Source organism: Austrofundulus limnaeus, unplaced genomic scaffold, assembly GCF_001266775.1.
Source record: "Austrofundulus limnaeus strain Quisiro unplaced genomic scaffold, Austrofundulus_limnaeus-1.0 Scaffold838, whole genome shotgun sequence".
In the NCBI taxonomy this organism is placed as follows: domain Eukaryota; kingdom Metazoa; phylum Chordata; class Actinopteri; order Cyprinodontiformes; family Rivulidae; genus Austrofundulus; species Austrofundulus limnaeus.
This window is the reverse complement of record NW_013953240.1, coordinates 67,307-83,533: the sequence shown is the minus strand read 5'-3', so window position 1 is coordinate 83,533 and position 16,227 is coordinate 67,307. Positions and strand designations below refer to the sequence as shown.

Genomic DNA, 16,227 nt, shown 5'->3' with positions numbered 1-16,227 from the left:
CTAGGTCATTAAAGGATGTCATGAATTACTTGCTTAAACATAAAGTATTATTTCTACCACAGAAGGTCATCAGTGGAGTCTTGCTCATGTTACAAGCGTGTCTGTGTACGAATATTGCTGTTGCTAAGAAAAACTTTCTTACTCTGTCAGTAAAATAAAATGTATTGCAGAATTTTGCATTGTACTGTGTCTTACTGTTCTTTCATTTCTTGTGGGGTTGGTAGGTTTAAAGACATGTAAGCAAAGGGGATTGTGACTGGCTAAGAGTGGTTCAAACAAATGCTGATTTGAATCATTTACACAGTTCAGCAAAGCCAGCAGGACCTGATTTATGAAAGCTGCCATGTTGAAACCAGAATCTGCACCCTAAAGACACAAGTCACACAATCATGGTGTTCAATGATATTTCTTTTAAGGCTGAAACAAACTAAGAAGTAGAACAACGTAGAAACAGTGGGAATCAAAAATGATTAAACAGGAATTGAAACTTGTGTGGAACCTGTCTGGAGGGGAAGATGCTTCTGTTGTGGCTCCTACTTCCAGATTTTGGTCCAAGATCAAATGCAAAATTTGTAACGGTGTAATGAAATTGTATTTGCATAAACTGCTATAAATATTATTGACATTGTAGCAGTTTTAGGATGACAGCAATTCATTTGTTTCTCTGCGCTGTCTGAACTAGCTGTTAGCTCATCAGTCTGGTCAGAATTAAACTCTATTTCTCTAAACTGAGGCTCTTCAAAGAGCTATCTTCAACACATTTTAAAAAATAATTGCTTGTATCTTTACCACAGAGCTCCATGTTAAAAGATCTGAACTATCCCTTCAGCACCTGTCTTCATTTTGAGTACAAAGCAGTTAACATCATTCAACGCACAAAGGGTATTGTGTTTTTAGATGAAATATAAACAACACAAATCTTACTTATGTTTCTTTAATATTCTTTACAATAATAATAAAAAACTTCTTCAACATACTGCATAATCTGCATGTGAATAAAATAAATAGCAAAATGAACCATACAATTATTAGAGATAAAATAAGGCAGAGTTGCTCCTCTGGGTTGGTGCAACTTTGCAGCATATAAAACAAAGGAGAAAGTGGGAGAGAAACTGCATTTGTGAAGGAGTCCAGGTTGTAGTGGAGGTCTGCAGTCACACACACACACACACACACACAGGTTTGTATTTCTATCCTTATTAGGACCGTTCATAAACTCCCATTTATTTCCAGTTGTTTCTTTAGCCTAACCATGACCCCTTACACTAGACACCCCTGCACCCCCTCTGTGCACACCTACCCTTAAACCTAGCCTAAACTCATCTCAAACCTTGGACCTAACCCCCCCAACCCAAAAATGTTATTCTACCCTATAAGGACCAGTCTTTCGTCCCCATAAGGACTACTGGTCTAGACAAGCTAGGCGTGTATACTAGAAACGGTTCTAAAAAGGTAAGAACTCACACACACACACATGCACACACACAGAGAGAAGCAAAGTCACTAAAAGGGAAACTGCAGACATTCTTTCTGGGAAGATCCAAGCACAAACTCAGAGCCAAGAGCAACACTTCAGCTGAAATAAGTGTCATGATTTGATGTTCTTTTAATCCCACTGTCCTTTAGAAATCTCATGACGTTATTTGAGATTAATGATTTTTTTTGTGAATGTTTCAACAGACAAAATAAAATTGAACAAAACAAAGCCTGACCCATACATTGCATCATTTAAGCAAACAGTATTTGGCAAATGTTCTGCAGTTTAATTTAACCGCTTAACACAATTTGATTCCAGGTAAACAATGATTGGTTGAAGTCACATGACCGTAAAAACCGAAGGCACACACCAGAACCGATCAAGTAGCATATGCTTACAATGACAAAGTATTCAAGTCAAGCACTGCATCAGTCTGAACTGGGACAAAAACAACAAGACTGCAGCAATTATTAATAAGCAGTAAACAAATAAATACGTTTTTTTTTTTTTTTTAAATCCTTCAGAAAAAAAATAAACCTGACTGTAGAAAACAGATCAGCATCAACTCAGGCTGACTGGATAAAACAGAGGTATCTATGTGTTTATGTTTGTTTGTTGGTTGGTTGATTTGCTGCGGTTTATATTCAACTAGCTGCACTGAACTCTACAACATATAGTAAATTCAACACTTTTGATTTAAGCCTTAAATATGATGCAACTCTTACCAAGTTTTATTTGGAAAAATAAAACTAAGTTTACTTCTAGCACCTCTAAGATTTCAGGTAAATTTTAATTTTGTGCTATTTGTCTTTTTGACATTTAACATTAAGCATGGGTTGTGCTCGATAGTTTAGACTGTTAAAAAAGAAGAACCTTAACAGATCAAAAAGGTATAGAACGGCATTAGAAAATACATGTTGTGTGTATGTTGGGGGTGGGGGTTAAAATATTCCTTGATGCATCACAATGCAAACATGAATGATTGTGAATCAGTTTAACAATGTTAAAAATTGATGATTTAAGAATAATGTCATCTTGAAAAGAACAGGAAACACGTGAAAGTGGTAAAAACAGTTGGCTGCTGCTATCGTCATTTCAAAAATGTAAGGGAGGCTGCCAAGGTGAGTAAAAAAAGGCAAGCCAAGGTCGGTGAATATAGGCAACAAAGAGGCAGAGCTTGGAGTACAGTTCTGCGAGCTGTGCAAACAAAATTTGGCCATGGTTGCAAAACAATCAAAATTCAGTGAGAATGCAACTGAAAATGTGTCTTCTTTTTGACAACTTTCTCACAATTTTGAAATGCCAAATACTCTACAACAGTTAAAGCCCAGAGAGGTACCACTTTAGGTTGCTCACTTTAGAGCTATGATAGTAGATGATCATTCCAGATCCAACAGTCTTTTTTTTACAATGGAACCAATAACAAAGTTGAGGAAACATTCAAAAAGCAGGTAAGACCCCACATAGCAGACAGATGTGGGCCAGATCTGGTGTCAGACCGATACAGCTGGCATCCCAAGTGGTTTGTCAACTGGATGTAGGCCAGGTCTGGCAATGATGGCACTGTTTTTAAGATGGTGTGCCAAAAATGGCCCAGTTATGGTTTGGTTTATGTGATGCTGGCCTATGCATGGACCACTTCTGGCATACCACATCTGGGCCAGCAAATGGCTGTCATTCTTTGCGGTATCTGGGCCGAGTGTTGGTGCCTTGTGTGGGCCAGACTGGGTCAGACACGTTTTGCCATGTGGATAGCTCTAAAGTGATGTATGGAAATTCTTTTCTACAGAATCCAATGTTAGTGTACTCACAATTTTCACTTTTTTATTCATTAAGTTCCTAAAATCTTTTTTAAATTAAAATGAGTTTATACTGCTGAGTAGAGCAAAATACAGTGTTTTGTGTATTTTAGGTCTGAGTGTTTCTATGCTCAGGGGTTTGTTTAAAGACTTATTATGGATGAATTAATATTAGTTTGATTTCATTTCATCCTTCTGCATGTTCATCAAAACAATTAGTGAGGCACATAATAATTTCCTATATATATCTTTGTCCCATGTAATATTAACAGAAACAAATACCAGGCAATTTCATACTAATAAAAAAGCTCCTAAAATTCACATTTTTTTAAATTAGCTTCTTAATGTACCTTAATATAATAAAATCTCAAACATTTGTTAACATTTCTTATTTCAGTTTTTATCTATCTTTTGTTTTGTTTTAATCGTGATGAAGATAGTTTAAAAATGACGTTACAAAGAATGAAGCGACTCTAAATTAAACTTAAACACAATCAGAAGCAGGAATAAAGCACAGGGTAATAAAACTGTTTTCCTCTGTATAAACTGTATTTGCTTATTGGGAGATATGAGAAGTTTGACTAAGAGCAGCAGTAGGAAAAATAATTTTTTCAGTAACAAAAACACAAAAAACATGAACAATAACACCAATTCTGTACAATGATACATACAAAATACACTGACAGGCTTTTGTAGCTGTTCAATAAAGATCATATTAACTCTTATACACAAATATACACTTGTGTAATGTAGATGCAGGGTGAAAACAGCAATGACAGCAAAAATTGTTTTCTTAGCACCTTATGTAAGAAATAAATATTTCCCAGAGATATGCCTCCAGGACAGCACTGTCCTGATTTATAGGTGTTAATTTGAAGCCATGTCTGAAAATCGGCTCCATATGTTTTTAATGTCCCTCTGGGTGGAGTACCATTGTTTTGTGTGTTTTGTCCTTTTTTTTCCTAATCAGCACCATGCCACGAAAAGGCCTATCTGGGTGGGCCAAATCTGGCTAATCAGCAGTGGTGCTTGATACTCAGCATTTAATTCTAAATCTCTCATGGTTTCAGACTTAAACTCGGTACACATGTAATTTCGTAATACCCATGAATTCACAGTGACGCAGTCGAGGAAGGTACGTGATGAAAGAAAATTAGCACTATCGTACCGGCTTCCAGGGTCGGCGATGCCAGGATGCGGAGCCGGGACAGGGCTGCAGATTGCACTGCTCCATGTCTGGTGGCTTGTCCAGGATGTCACAGTTGTAGTCGTTGAGCCTTTGTCCGTTGGGCCTCTGACAGACCACCAAGCGTGTCCTCCTCCCTCCACCACAAGTCTGGGTGCACTGATGGATACAACAAACAATTTTAACAGAAATGTTCTAATTGCTTTTGGTCAGTGGTGGGCACAGCTAACAAAAGTATTAGCTACAATAACAACTAAACCTTTACGTAAATTTCTTCGTTAAAATGAATAGAAATTAGTAAAAGCTAAAGCTAATTCACTAACTTTTAACATATTGATGTTTTCTCTGTCAAAATGTAACAAGAACAGTGTGCTACTGAACCTTAGTCTTAAGCAAAAGGTTACAAAAAGTTTTGGGAAACACCTGACCATTAATCATTTTAAATAAAAAACAGTATCCTTTAATATGGAGCTGCTTCACATTAAGCAGTTATACCAGTTTCCATTCTTCTCGAAAGGTTTGCCATAATATTTTAGAGTGTTCCTGTGGGAATTTGTTCCCATTCTTCCTGTTGAGCATTTACGAGGTCATGCACTGATGTTAGATGCTCTGGTTCACGATCAATGTTTTCCAGTTCAGTCTCAAACGTACTTGATAGGGTTGAGGCCAGCACTCTGTGCAGTCCAGGCAAGTCCTTCCGCAATGAACCCAAAAATATCATATTTTTAAAGGCCTTGCTTTGTGCAGTGAAGTACAGTCATGTAGGAATAAAAAAGGGCCTTTCTCAAAGTGTTGCCATGAAATAGAAACAAATAACATTGTCTAAAATGTCTCAAAAAGCTGAAGCATTGAGATGGTCCATCACTGGAGATGAGGGGACTAGCTCAGCCCTGTATTATTATCAGAGATGTAGCATTCTTCCCAAATCCACCAAAGTCAGACTCATCGCCAAACACAGAAGTGGGTTTTGTCACTACATGGAATAGATTATTCTTTGGCTACCTTACCATCTGAGAAAGCATAGTTTTCTCAAATAACTGAGGTGGCCAGTTTACATAAATACAAGAATGGTGGTGGCCATCTTGGATTTTGAAGTGGCAACCTAATGGAGCTTTCTCACATGTCGATGCAGCCACACACCAAAATGAAAACTGGTAGCTCACTTATCTTTCAAGTTTTCCAGCTCACAAGTCTGAAGACACACATGGTGGCAGCTACCTTTGATTTCGATTTGGCAACCCAGTTTTCAATAGGAACATTATACACCTAGATGCAACCACACACCAAAATGAAAGTTGGTACTTTACTTATTTTTCATTATCCAGCTCACAAGACAGACAAATAAACAGATGGGGGGTTTTCCAAGTACTGTTTTTGCTCCCCCTGTTATTGCTGCATGCAAAAAACTAGATTGCACAGAAACAACATGAAGAAAGTTCAAAATAATAGGTGTGTGGAAACTGAGATGAAAGCTACAAATATTAAAGTTGAGTAGTTCTCACTCAAAGTAGAACCTCACCTCTCCCCAGATGCCATAGTTCCACAGAGGACAGGGACCAGAATCGCAGCTTTTGGATTCTGCAGGTTTGACCCTTTCATCACAGTAACTGTTGCTGCGCCCATCGGCATCCTGACAGACCACCACTCGCCTCTGAAAACCTCCGGCACAGCTACTGGAACACTGGAGAGCACACACAGTATTTGATCAGACAAAAGTCATTTGGTCAGTCAGTGTATAAACTAAGTCATACATGCCAACCCCTTCAGACTTTTACCTTCATCTCAAGCCTCAGAAATCTGAATTATCTGTATTATATTCACATGCGATATGGGGACACACACACAAACACATCAAATATACTGTCTGCCATGGGGAAGCTTGTGGAACTTATTTCTTGCAGAGTGGATTGGGAGATAGTTATTTAACTTTAACTAAGCTGAGTTGTTTTTTTAAACAAATCTGTGAGATTTCTCTATGCCTGGGGGGAAATCTGTTTAAAATACATACAATCCTTATAAGTTGACATGGATGCTAAGTATTAAGATTTTCTTAAGTAAATTTAATGTCAGATTTGTTTTCATTAGACCAACAACAAATATAGCATTATTCTGAGTTTTTCAAGCAGTGATCTTCACATGATCAAACCCAGCTGCTTTGCTCATAATTATCATTCAAAGACAGGGAAGTTGGTGAATTGCACAGAATGCTGAACAACACAGCCTTGACAATGGTTGCTGGAAAACTCTGCATCCAATTACAGTGATGCATCCCCTCTGTTGATGGGAGAGAGAACATTCAGTCCTATATATGTGTGGGAGGACAGTACAACATGAACGTGAGCAGTTGTTTTTTTTTTCCTGTTAAGTTACACTTAACTCTGTGCAGGAGGGAATAATTGATATATTGTGGCAGGAAGCTACAAGTCTACAAATCACTGCTTTCTCTTTTATTAGAAATGTGTATAAAATAGCTTCTCACATCAACTTAATCAAAAGAAAAACATTTCAAAAGGGATGCTGCTGAAATCCATTCTAATTTATACTCTAGAAGTGGACAGAGATGGTGGTTCTAGTTGAGAATCATCTACAACATGCTATCAGAGGGTGGCACACAAATATGTAATACAAAAAAAGCTCCTGGTGTGTTTCCACTGGAGTTGCAAATATGGCAATTCACTGGACACCATTACAGTTGTTCCATGGTTCTCCTCACATCTCAAATTATTTTCCCTGTGATGCTTGTTCCAACAGGCTGAACTGTTACGTGGATGTGCATTTGCACTTTCTTTTATGGGAACTCTAGATCAAATCAATAGTTTCTGCTGCAAAAGTTGGTTTAACGAGGCAGTTTTTTTCTTTTCTGCCAAACTGTTTTGGGGATGTACAGTATATACATCCTCAAAAATGTATAAATTAATTTAGAATGTTCAAATTCAACTTTAAGAGTGCCAATGCAATTATGGCTAAAAATCCCAACAGATGCCTTGAACTGTTTTTGGTTTCAAACTATTCTAAATTAGGATTAAGGTTGCCACACATCTACACAGTGGTAGATTACTAAAACCATGTATTAGTGACAAACAACAGTGTCGTGTTTGTATTTGAAGCCTGAATAATTATAACTGTTCAAATTTCATCTAAAGAAATCAGACTACACTTTGTGGTAACCTGGATTCCATTTGTTGTTGTTGTTTTTCACAAACCAGCATGAATGTTAACACATACATCAGATCATACAGTGTGCTGCACATATACTTGTTTTATTCCATGTATGGCCGTCTGCGCTGGGAAATAAAAACATGTCATACATCACCCTCCAAGTTAATGTGCTTGCAAGAATGTGTTTACACACAGATTCATGCACGCACAGCCCATCTCAACAACACATTCATACTATCTATGGTAAATGTAGGTTAGCACATCCAATCTCTGCTAAATGATTTAAAAATGTTTGTAGGATGCCAGAATAAAGTACTGCAATTTGTTGCCACATGTTTTTACCAAAGTTTTTCTTCCAACAAACAAAAATGTTTGCTGCTGTTTCCTAAAACACATTTCGTATGCTGAACATACCGAGCCCCAGGGTCCGGTCCTCCACTGGTTGTCTGCTGAAGGGACATTCCAGCTGCTGTGCCCGGGGTGACGTCTGGGATCCTGAGGATATTCGTATGGCTGTTCATAAATGTGCTGCCGATTATAAACAGAAGGGCAGGGCAATGTAGTACACTCCTGTTCTGTGGCGGGCCTCTCATCTGGGTCGCAGAAAGATGGGTCCACTGGGTGGTGGTAGTTAGAACAAGTCACCTGTCTGGTTGTTCTTCCAACACCACATGTCACTGAACACTGAGGCAGAGAAAAGACAACCAACATGTTACAAACAGAACAACAGAAAGGAAGAAATAAAGTACGCAGAGATTTTTTTTTTACTTTAATTAACTAACAACTTAAAAAAGTTAAGCTCATTAGTTTTGCAAGGTTGTGATTAATTTTGCAAGGGCTTGTCTGAATAAAAGTATCTTTCACAATTTTATTGGTTGCCTTAAATCACTAAACCCTTCGATTGTGCAGTTTAACACAACAGCTTAATATGTGTTCAACATCTGTTAGTTGGACTATCAGGCTTGTGTTGCTTGTCCTATTTTACTTGGAAGTTTTTGCTTTGTTTTTTTCCAAATAAGATTTTTGTCAGATGTTTTCCAGGTTCTAAAATCTGGCCAATGTTAGCAGAGTGGAGCTGCTAATAATTGTTCCCATGGATTGTTTCATTATCTTGAGCCTCGTGAATTTTAAACTGACAACAAGAGGAGAAATCAACTTTAATGTGGCAAATTTAAAAAAAATGGACTCAGACGTTTTTCTCTCTCTCTCTCTCAAAGGAGTTTGTTTGGATTTTATGGACTATAAAAGTACATATTCATTGTAATACAGCAGTGGTTCTTTAACATAACATCAAAACTTTTTGATGAGAGCAAAAATCCAAACATAACAGCAGCACCTTTTTCAGTAAAACGAAGCACATGATTATCATGAGTCACAGGATATAAATGTTGAACTTACAGCAGACCACTCTCTGGGATGCCACTGGCCACAGGGGCTGAAGCAGGTGGAGAACTCAGGGGGGCGTGGCAGGTGGACACAGTATGATTCATCAGCCACACCTCCCTGTGCATCTCTGCAGCTGACATAACGCGCCCGCTTCCCCTTGCCACAGGATACTGAGCACTGGTCAACAAGCAGATAAAAACAATCTTGAACTGCTTGGTTTTTGCTTCTTTAACATGTAAAAAAACAGGCCCACATCATAATTATGGCACACCTTTTTATGGTGTAATTGTGTCTAAACCAAACTTGTTTAAAAATGTAAAAAAGCTTAATTTTAGGAACACTTTAAAACTTTCAGCTGGCATTGATTTTTTAAGCAAAAATTGACACCATAATAATACTTAATATATTGTGATTTAATACGTACTGCCACCAAAGTAAAAGAAAAGAAGTCTAGCACCTTAAAATGTTGATTTTCATCAACTACACATTTTACCAGGACCCAAATAAATAAAAAGTTATCAGGTCACTGAACAGATTATAAACACTTAAAAACATGGAAGCTGAAAGCTAAAATTGTTATGTTTTTTCTGGGTTCTTGTGTTATTTTGGTTCTAGTCTGGTTTTCTGTCTTGTCCCTCTCTGTTTACCCCCTCCTGCCTGTCTTTGTTCCAGCCCCGCCCACTCTCACCCATTCCTCATGTTTTTCTCCCAGGTGTTTCTCGTTTCTGCTCATTAGTTCCCTTTTATATCCTGTTCTCTGTCTTCAGTCTGTGTCAGATCTTTGTTTACTGTTGGTATTGTCTCATGCTATGCCCAAGAGTCTTTGTATCTTGTTTGCTGCCACGCCAGCCTTTGGTTTTTGCTTTAATAAACCTTTTTGCCACCACCACCACTAAGTCCTGCATCCTGAAGTTCTATCCAACCAAGCCAATCATAACAAAAATATGTTCCTGTGCTTTGAAAGAGCAGAGGACACAAAGGTGCAGGACTTCAAGTGCTTAAGGTCAACTGTCCAGGAAAATGGGGAGTGAAGTAAAGGGATGAAGAAGAGAGTCCAGGCGGGATGGAGAAAAGTTTCAGGTGTGACTGGCAGTCTACAAAAGACTCCCTGTCTAGGGTGTACCCTGCCCCTCAATAAGTAACTGCAAGGACATGGGCAACAGTCACCACAGTGAAAGGAAGTAAAGCTATTGGATCAAATAAAAAATAAATAAATAAATAAAAGATCAATGGAAAGGTTTATAAGCAAGTAGTGAGATCAGCTAAATTATACTGTATGGTTTGGAGACAGTGGCATAGAAAAACGACAGGAGAAAGAACTGGAAGTGGCAGAGCTGAAGATGTTGAGGATCTCCTTGGGAGGGACATGGGTGGATATGTTTAGGAATGAGATCACCAGAGGTACAGCACAGGGTGAACAACTGAAAGATAATGTTAAAGGCGCTAGACCAAGATAGTTTGGACATGTCCAGAGGAAAGACTGTAGGTATAATGGTAGATGGATGTTAGAGACGCAGCTGCCCAGAAAACAATAAAGGGAAAGGGGCAAAAAGGAGGTACATGTATGAATGCAGTTAGATGGGACATGGTGATGATTGGAGCGAGGACAGAAAGTATAGAAGACAAAGTGGGATGAAGGAGGATGACTTGCTGTGGTGACCTCTGAAGAGGGAACACCAGAAAGAAGTACCTAGTCTTAGTGAGTTGGGGGTTACGTTTAGGACTAAGGCCAGTGTCACACTACAAGAAAATCATGCCGATTTTTGCCCTTCCGACAATCTTAAGGAAGTTCAGATTATCGTGATGGCTCTAAAGATAATCATAGCAGATATTCCTGCTGTGGATGTTGAGTTAAGAGTGATCTAGTCGGCTCGGAAGGATGTCAGGACCACTCCGACCTCAAATCGGGGATATTCAACATGTTTGATTTTTTGGCCCGATATCACACTGTGTGTTGTGTTCAACCGAGCTCTCAGCCTGTGAATGAGACGTGTAGCCAATCAGAAAGCAAGGTGACATAAACACAGAGGGGATTCCAAAATACTGAAGAAAAAAACCTGTCATGACTCCACAGAAAGTCTGCTGGATGTTAAAAGTCCTATAGAATTGTTTTTCCTCTGGTAAAAATAGTCCACAAACGATCAACATTGTTTCTTCCTCGTCACAAATGTTATTTACTCTGAACTCATGTCTCTCTGGAGGTCACGCGAGATTTTTCCTCAGACATCTGAATTCTCGCGAGATTTCAGGAAGTCTCGCGTGATTTAAAATCTGACATCTGAATGTTCATGGATGAAATATCTTTTCATGTGTGGTGTGTTGTCTCTTGCCATGTGGCTGTACACCACACACTGTAGGATCAAACCTGGTATATCCAGGATTTTTTATCCTCATATGTGGGCTCTGTCAGTCTTTGAAAATCGGCCGACTGTTTTAAAATCTTGTAGTGTGACTCAGCCTTAAGGTGTGAATTGAGTTTAGGTTAGATTTAGGGTCCAGTATGTCCCTGTGAGGTTAAGGGTCAGGGTTGAGCTGTAGAAATGAATGGAAGTCAATCTAGTGTCCCCATAAAGATAGCTGTACTAGAATGTGCACGTGTGGGTGTGTGTACAGCAATATGAGCTCAAATCAACTTTCCCATTGACAAACAAGGTTAAATGTAAAAAACTACAGAATTGTTTTCAGTTTAAATAAGGTTTTCACTTTAAATTAGTATCACTGCAAATTATCAGGGAGGTGAGGGACCTCTCGGCAGACACTGAAGCCTGCAATGATGTGTCTCGTGTTTGAAGATGCATCAGAGGCAATAAAAAAGGAAAATAGAACAGTACATTCAATCTAAATAAATCTAAAAAACTTTACATATATTATGTATAGTACACATGCAGGAGCCCTGTCTTTACTTCAATGTGGTTGGATTCTATTGAAAACAAACACATGCACATAAAAATGCCCCATTATCATTCTTATTTATTCTGATTGCATTGTGCAGCAGAATAGTTACCCTCGAGCAAGACGCACACAAAACAATAAAAAAGCACAGTACATCCATTTGTTTTACTTCAACACAAACCACATTTTGTCTAACTCTTGAATAGTTTGGAACAAGGTCCAAAAAAAAACATCAAACACAATAAACGTTCTTACCGCAGTCCAGGAGCCGTATCTCCACTGAGTTACGAGCTGCACAGAGTTGTCAGGACGAGGAGTGATTTGAGACGGCCACGAACACGCTGGCATCTCGCACTCCTACAGAAAACACGTCAAAATGTAAATCAGTTCTACGGTGGAGATGGATATTACAGATTAATGTGGCTGTACCACAAAAATGTCTTTATTTTAATCTAAAGGATCAATAAAGAAAACCTTGGCAAGAATTAATTGAAAACAAAAATCAAATTACAGATTTTGACACTTGTTGTTGTTGTTTCTTTTGACTAAACAAACCTTGTAGTATTCATATTTAATGCTGGTCTTTACCAAGATCATGCCAAAAACAAGATTTGATAAAAGATCACCAATAAATATTAATTTCAGTGTTGACTGAAGCCCTGAGGAAAAAAATAAAAAATAATAATTTAAGACATTTCTTTACTATGTCTTTTAAAAGTCTGTGTCTGAGCGAAACAGATCATTTCTGAAAAACACTTTTTATGAGCGCTTGTTCACACGGATTTAAAATATGCGTCTTTGACAAAATAATAAATTTAAGCATATATAAGCACATTTATACTTATTACCATCTTACAATTAGGTAAAAGTCCTACTAGTTATTTTTTCACTTAAAATCACACTTTATCATCTGTTTCAATTTAACCTGTTTCAGCGCTGTACTTGCTTGACCTCTTCCAGTGAGTACAACAATCTGTTTTTCTAAGCCCAACATTATGTTATCTGTAGCTATACAGCACTTTTATACTGGCTTAATCTTTCAGACTGGGAGGATTTTTACATTTTGTAAATTTTGACTGTATCCAGTCTTTGCGCCAGAGAAGGCGCCATGCTTCCTGGATTTTAGTCACGACACAATGTCATCTTTCACTTGAAATCTTTGTGTTTGGCAGAGTTTTGGATCAAGCGATGCTCTGGAATGAATTAAACAAACAAGACTTACCCAGAATTTTATTATTTAATATTTTCTATCTGGGCTGAATTCAGTCTAAATAAAGGCTTCAAGATGATTTGAAGGTTTTTTTTTTATTTTTATTTTTGCAAGCAGGGAAATAAATTACTGATCGTGTCAAGAGGTTTTAGCTTGTTGCAACAAAATAAATAATTAACATATGCATATTTTGTGAAATACACTGTTCCAAACAAATTATTTTCATTTCCACCAATGATAAATTGGCTTTCTGTACTCAATATCAATGAATCCCAAAATCATTTTTTCTACAGTTTTGTTTTTTACCTGACTGTCTCTGGGCCTTGTTGCAGCATTGCACTCTCTGTCATCAACTGTGTCGCCATAATCCCCCAACACACACCTCACAGCTCTCATCTGGTAGCCATGACCACAGGTCACTGTGCACTGAAACACAAATATACACAATATACACATGAACACAAGGAAAAGAAATAAAGATGCCCAGCTAACCACAAGCTTTCTCAAACTCCATCTGTCTTTCGAGGTCGACATCTTCAACAGGGCCTCAGAAGAGTTGGGTCTTTTTGACTTGTACACACGGACATGTGATTTCAACCACAGCCTAAACTCAACCTTTTACCCAACTGTTATTTCATATACAAAGCCATCAGGTCACGATTAGGCACACCACGGGATCGGAGGAAGTGCCAGGATCAGTTTATTTGAGCAGCAAATTGTAATTACACAAGCAATGATGGGAGCTGATATCCCCCAGCTCTGAAAATATCACTAGTTCACTTCTAAAGGAACAAGCACCACAAGGATCAACTATATACCATGAATGGCCAAGGACATTCACTCATACATGTTTCACTAATTTTCTGCCTAAGCACACCAGTGCTAAATCCACTGAGAAAAATGAGGAAAACTTGACTGCAGAGGAGAGGTGTGATCCAATTTGTGTGTAATTGTGTGTTTTATATGTGAGAGCTATGGGTCAGGTTTAGTCTAATAGGATATGAGGGTAAAGTCAAAGTACCGTGGAGGAAACAGCTGCTGCAGTCACAAAAAGTGCTCTCCTTTGGCACTTGTCTGTGTATCAGTACAGACAGGACTGCAGGGTGGCACAGTTAGCAGAACCACCTGTCACTTGTCAGTGAATCTGGATCTGGGGCGAGTCTCTGACCAACTGATGTCCTCTCTTTGCAGTCGATTGGCTGGCAGGGGTTAAAAAGGTACAAGCTTTGCCAACCTAAGGAGCAAGGGAGGCCTGAGGAGACTCTCCAGCCTCGCTCCTGCTATCTTTACTTTTCTAGATGTCGGTTGTTGCACCATGTTTTTTTTACTGTCCAGTTAATTGTTGCTGGGTCTGGGAGTCTATGGCAGTACTTTTCACGTTTTTTGGGGTCAGAGGGTTTAGATCGTGGACCATAGGGTGCGGGGAGTAGCCTGAATCTGAAGATCATGATTAACTGCTTGCTCAAAGGTTTAGGAGCCTCTTCCTCACTTTTTTCCCTCCTCACTGTTTGTTTTTGCTGCGGCTCCAAGTTCTCCATTTCTATTCAGACTGCTGTTTATGAAAGTATGTTATTTGAACTCATAATTGTCTGGACCTCGTGCATCCTGTGAGTCGAACAGACCATGACAAAATCCAAGTAGAGGACATTTCTGGTCCTAAATCATTTAAAAGGGGACATATCATGTTTTTAAATCTTTCCTTTTCATAATTAAAACATTCTCAGTTGTGGGACTACAACACTTTGGTCTGAATTCTGCATTGTTGTAGCTCCACAAGCCCCTCTCTCACTCCTGTTCTGAATTGACTTAGAAAGCACCTTGTTTTGGTACGGTCTGTTTAAATCCAAATGTAGTGCTTCACAACCCTCCACTCTCCAGGTCTCACCCAATGATCATTCACCCTGTTCTGCCATTGTTGTACAATAGCAGAGATACAATTGTGTAGTGGCACAGAAACGTTTTTATTTTACAAATTAATTAAAAGATGTCAACAGTTGAAGACTTTTCCATCCAACCTTACATGTTGGAACCAGAGTCTGACCCAGAGCACGATGAGAATGAAAACAACAAAACTGTAGTTGGTAAGTCCAGACCTTATATGTCTGTTCCACAGCAAATACTGTGACTTAATAGTTCAGAACATGTCATAGAGTATAGAGAAAACTGAACGAGATGAAAAAACGACTCAAACAGAATATAAAGATATCTACACACCACAGAGAGAGACACATAATTCAAATAATTTGGCATGCCTAGAAACTTCAAGTACACAAAAAATAGATTTAACAGCTAAAAAATGGATTTTGAATGATATGTCCTCTAGGGTTTTATTTGCAACAGCATTCTGTCTGGCTGATCTTTCTCTCTGTACATGTGTGGGTTTTCTCCAGGTTTTTTTAACAGACCTAAATTATGCCAGGCTATTTAGTAACTATACATTTCCCCTCAGTGTGAGTGAGCAGTTGTCCATATGTGTACCTGTGAAGGACTTGAGATCTGTTCCAGGTGTACCCCACACCTTGCACAGTGGCTATAAGTTAATGGATGGAATACACACACACAAACCAGAAATATATCAGTCTAACAAAACACAAACTGAGCACCAGATTTATGTCAATGTCCTTGGCCTAGCTCAAATGCAATTAATTTGCTCACTCTGCAAAAAAACAAGGGTTTAATTTTAAATGTACCTCCTGAGTTCTGTCAATCTAAACTGAATTACATTTATTTAATAAGTGTATGTCTCATGTCTGTACAGAAGTGTGTATACAAAACTCACCACTCCCCAGACGCCAACCTGCCAGGATGCGCAGCTCGGGAGCTCGCAGCTCGCTACAGCAGTAGGCTTATTGGACGGATCACAGAAATGTTCGCTCAGCTTTTCCTCCCCGTCCCCTGTGCTGCAAGACACCTGCCTGTGCCTCATTCCTTTCCCACAAGTCACCAGGCACTGATGGATGTACAAAGAATAGGAAGAAACAGAGAAAACATTTTTGTCACATACCACATTTCGAAAAAAGATTGCGCACATTTCTACTTTAACGGTCATTTTATGTACTGTATATGTCTATAGGAATTGATAAAATGTTAGAAACCCTTTCAACTAAAGGAAATAAAA

The 16,227-nt window shown here is 38.6% G+C and overlaps 1 protein-coding gene across 1 annotated transcript in view; it reads right to left on the bottom strand.

The window, feature by feature from the left end:
• Nucleotides 1-16,227, bottom strand: part of LOC106532848 (A disintegrin and metalloproteinase with thrombospondin motifs 20) — a gene marked incomplete at its 5' end in the record, with an annotated part of 105,469 nt that overhangs the window by 29,563 nt on the left and 59,679 nt on the right. Inside the window, 7 exon segments of the mRNA XM_014029003.1 lie at nt 4,445-4,621; nt 5,982-6,143; nt 8,036-8,305; nt 9,020-9,184; nt 12,155-12,256; nt 13,416-13,535; nt 15,889-16,059. Coding sequence (XP_013884457.1) covers nt 4,445-4,621; nt 5,982-6,143; nt 8,036-8,305; nt 9,020-9,184; nt 12,155-12,256; nt 13,416-13,535; nt 15,889-16,059 — 1,167 coding nt within the window.